The 3,751-nt window shown below is 50.7% G+C and overlaps 1 protein-coding gene across 1 annotated transcript in view; it reads left to right on the forward strand.

Annotated features, from left to right (window-relative positions):
• The first annotated feature begins 1,198 nt into the window (after window positions 1–1,198).
• The window catches only part of FAM162B (family with sequence similarity 162 member B), a 13,864-nt gene continuing 11,311 nt past the window's right edge, over window positions 1,199–3,751 (forward strand). The window contains exons 1-2 of the mRNA XM_023218972.1: window positions 1,199–1,786; window positions 1,933–2,041. Coding sequence (XP_023074740.1) covers window positions 1,615–1,786; window positions 1,933–2,041 — 281 coding nt within the window. The 5' untranslated portion in view covers window positions 1,199–1,614. The remainder of the gene's footprint in view (window positions 1,787–1,932; window positions 2,042–3,751) is intronic.

A 3,751-nucleotide genomic window follows, 5' to 3' on the forward strand; every position in this document is an offset into this window, starting at 1 on the left:
ATCTTCTCACTCTACTCCTGCTTATTTTTTTTCACCTGGTTTTATTTTTCTTCATCTTTATCTGATGTCATCACTGCTGTATCCCCAGCTCTGAGAAGTAGCCAGCACATCGTTGGTTATTGGTAGTCATTGCATGAATAAATCTGAAAGATAGGAATTCTAGTTTTACAAAAGAGACCAAGCCTTATAACTTAAATGATTTACTGCTCACGATTGTGCAACTTTTAAGTCACAAATCTGGGATTTAAACCTAGGTGTGAAGGCAAAGTCCATGGTCCCTCTGCGAGCGCTCCTCTAAATGCATGTCTTCACAGAGCTATTAACCCCTCCTTTTTTGTTTAACACTGTTATGTAAAAAGAAAAAAAAAAAACTGGGCTGGCAGTTATGGAAAAGTTATTGCCTTCAAGAGCCTGACAGTCTAGTTAGGAAGAAAAATATCTAGAAATCCAACAAGGGTAAAGCAGTGTCTAGATAAGGAGGGAACCTCACAGGCAGTGACAGGAGAGGAGGGTGAGCTGGGCCTGGTGCTGGGCTGATGAGCACTTTGACTTGGCAGGAGGTCTGTTGTCTGTGGAACAAGATCAATAAATTGCTTGTACAACGCTTCTCTCCCATCATTGAATCTGAATCCCTGTTACCATTCAATGCCTGAAAATAATAGATTCTTTTACCTTGTAGCATAGAGGAGATGGTGGAAGGTGACAGAAGAAAGGCACATATTGAAGAGAGTGTGGAGAGTTTGTGGGTTAAGAGATGAAGAGGTAGGAGGCTGGCATGGCGGCTCATGCCGGTAATCCCGGTGCTTTGGGAGGCAGAGTCCAGCAGAGAGCTTGAGACCAGGAGTTGGAGAACAGTCTGGGCAACATAGTGAGATCCTATCTCTTAAAAAAAAAAAAAAATAGTGGAGCTTGGTGGCTCACGACCAAAGCCCTAGCTACTCTGGAGGCTAAGGCGGGAGGACTACTTGAGTCCAGGAGTTCGAGGTTACAGTGAGCTGTGAGCATGCCACTGCACTCCAGCCTGAGTGACAGAGCCAGCGGCTGTCTCTGAAAAGAAGAAGATAGAGAAAGACAGTTGGAGGAACGGAGGTTGTTTTCCATAGGAAAGAAAAGGTATGGGGGTGGGAGACGATGAAGTGAGGAGCTAACTTCAAGAAATCTCATCCGGAAGTTCGTGGAGTGCCCTTACACTGGGAAATGTCTTCAGTTTCCTGCACGTGGAGGATTGTTGTCTCTTCCTGGAGGAGAGGATTTAGATTTATTCTCCCGGGGAACAAACGATGGACTCGAAGGCTAAACGCCTAGCGGAAACACATCTCAGTACAAAGAATTCAAAAGGAGCTGCACGCACTGTCTCCGGCGGTGGTGAGCCTGTTTCAAACGGAGGCAGGCTGACTTCCGGAGGAACCAGCCCCTGGGGGCCTGACGCCCTGATCCCGGGTCGCCGGCCGGGGGCGGAGACGGGGACAGCGAACTGAGCGTGCGAGCGCCAGGGGTTCCAGCTGCACGTCCCAGGCTCTCGGGGGCGCTGCAGGGCGGGACAAGGAGAGCTGCGGGGAGAACGCCTGCGGCTGGGTCCGGAGGTGCCGGTGCGGCGCGGGACAAGCGGGCAGCATGCTCAGGGCAGTCGGGAGCCTACTGCGCCCCGGCCGCGGGCTAACAGTCCGCCGCGGCCCCGGGGGATCTCTCCAGGCCCCGCGGCGGCCCGCACAGGCTCTTCCGCCCCGGGGTCTCCCCAGCTACTCCAGCGGCGGGGCCCCCAGCAATTCCGGACCCCAAGGTCACGGTGAGCCAGGGCTCGGACGGGAGGTCCTGGGAGCGGGGAGGTTCGGGGAGCAGCGAGGGGCCGGCCCGGGAGTGGGTTTGAGCGCGCGCTGATCCTCCGTGCGGGTCGGTCAGTTCCCTCGTCCATCTGGGTTGCTTTCGCTGCAGGGGAGATTCACCGAGTTCCCGCGCAGCGCCGGCCTTCGCAGTTCGACAAGAAAATCCTGCTGTGGACCGGGCGTTTCAAATCGATGGAGGAGATCCCTCCTCGGATCCCGTAAGTGTGGCGAGCGCCGCGCGAAAGGGAGTCGGTCCCCGGCCGCAAGGGTGCGGGGTCACCCACCTTCCGACCGCGGCCACGCGGGAGCGAAAGCGGCCGCAGTGCCAACGCTTAGCAGTAACACCCACCACACACGGAGTTTACCTACACACAGCCCGCCTCCAGTGCGGTGCGTCAACAGTCAACTAAGCTTTCAGGGAGATTGCAGAAGGTGGGTGAAAACTGACAGGCTCAGGGGACACTTGCAGCATCGCCCAGATTGCCGGTCCCCAGCAAGCCCCGAACGCGGAGGCAGTGGGGCTCTTGTGCCAAACAGGCCACGGTCCTCGCGAGCATCCGGATGGCTGCGGGGACGCCAGACGGCAATCCAGGCTTTGGCCCGGGGCGCCCCCCACCCCACCCCACCCCACCCCACCCAAGGAAGAGGTTCCCTGATCTTGGCTTGCGGGGCGGCGGGGCGGGGCAGGGTCTCTGGAAAAATAGCCGCATCCATGCGGCCTCCTCTTCTGGGGCAGGAGACGCCTGGCGGACGCGTTTCTGCAGCCCTCTAGGCTCCGGGTTTACTTAGGGTGGGACACGCGGGAGTGTCAGCACCATGAGCCTCTATAGTATGCTAAACCCACCAAGACAGAAGATAAAACGCAAGCTAATAACTCCCCCTCTAGAGTAATGTAACCTGTAAAATAAATGCTAATAATAAGTAAATGTAACCTGTAAAAAAATCTTTCCAAAGCTTCTGTTTCTGCCAAGCCCAAAAACCTTTGCAGCATTTTTACAAGGGATTGGGTAAAAAAGAGAGGGACAGAAACTAAGAATAAAATCAATCTACTACTTTTTAAGTCTACCTTTAAAAAAAAAATACTAAAGCCATAACGTGAAAGAAGGATTTTAGAGATTCTGTGTATTTGTACAATGTAATGAATGCCTGTTAAAATGGATAATGGAAACTGGGCCTATTTTTCTGTTTTTCACATGGTGCCTGCAATGTTATTGTTTATAAACAATTGCAGTTTACTAGTTAGCAAAACATCTCAGATAGATGGGGGTGGGGTGAGAGAACATGGCGGGAAATGTACACTCAATAATGAATTCTGAAGCATTTTCGTTCTTTTATTGGAGCAAGTCACTAAATGAGAAATGGACATGGAATTTGAAATAACATTGCATTTGAATCCGTTTTCAGTATTTATTCAACTACAGAGGCACTTTCTAAGATTACTTTTCCTCGAGATCTATACACTCCAAACTACAGACTTAGCTGAAAGCAAAACTTAGCCTCACAAAAGTCTTTATCATCATAAGCTCTGGTTATCAAATTGTAATGGATGCCTGAAATTTTAATACATTAAATGCCAAACAACAGTAAAAAAGAATTAAAATAAATAAGCCACCACCCTCAGTTGGTTTGAATTTTTATTTCTAGTGGCCTAACTGAGTAATCAAGAGTGTAAAGAACCAACATTATTGTATATTGTTTGTCGAGAAAACCTATGCCCAGTATTGCATTTAACATAGCTGTATGTGTGAACAGACTCGTTTTACAGAAATAATTTAATTTCCCCAAGATCAGGCCGGGCGCGGTGGCTCAAGCCTGTCATCCCAGCACTTTGGGAGGCCGAGACGGGCGGATCATGAGGTCAGGAGATCGAGACCATCCTGGCTAACACGGTGAAACCCCGTCTCTACTAAAAATACAAAAAACTAGCC

Source organism: Piliocolobus tephrosceles, chromosome 5 (assembly GCF_002776525.5).
Source record: "Piliocolobus tephrosceles isolate RC106 chromosome 5, ASM277652v3, whole genome shotgun sequence".
NCBI lineage: Eukaryota > Metazoa > Chordata > Mammalia > Primates > Cercopithecidae > Piliocolobus > Piliocolobus tephrosceles.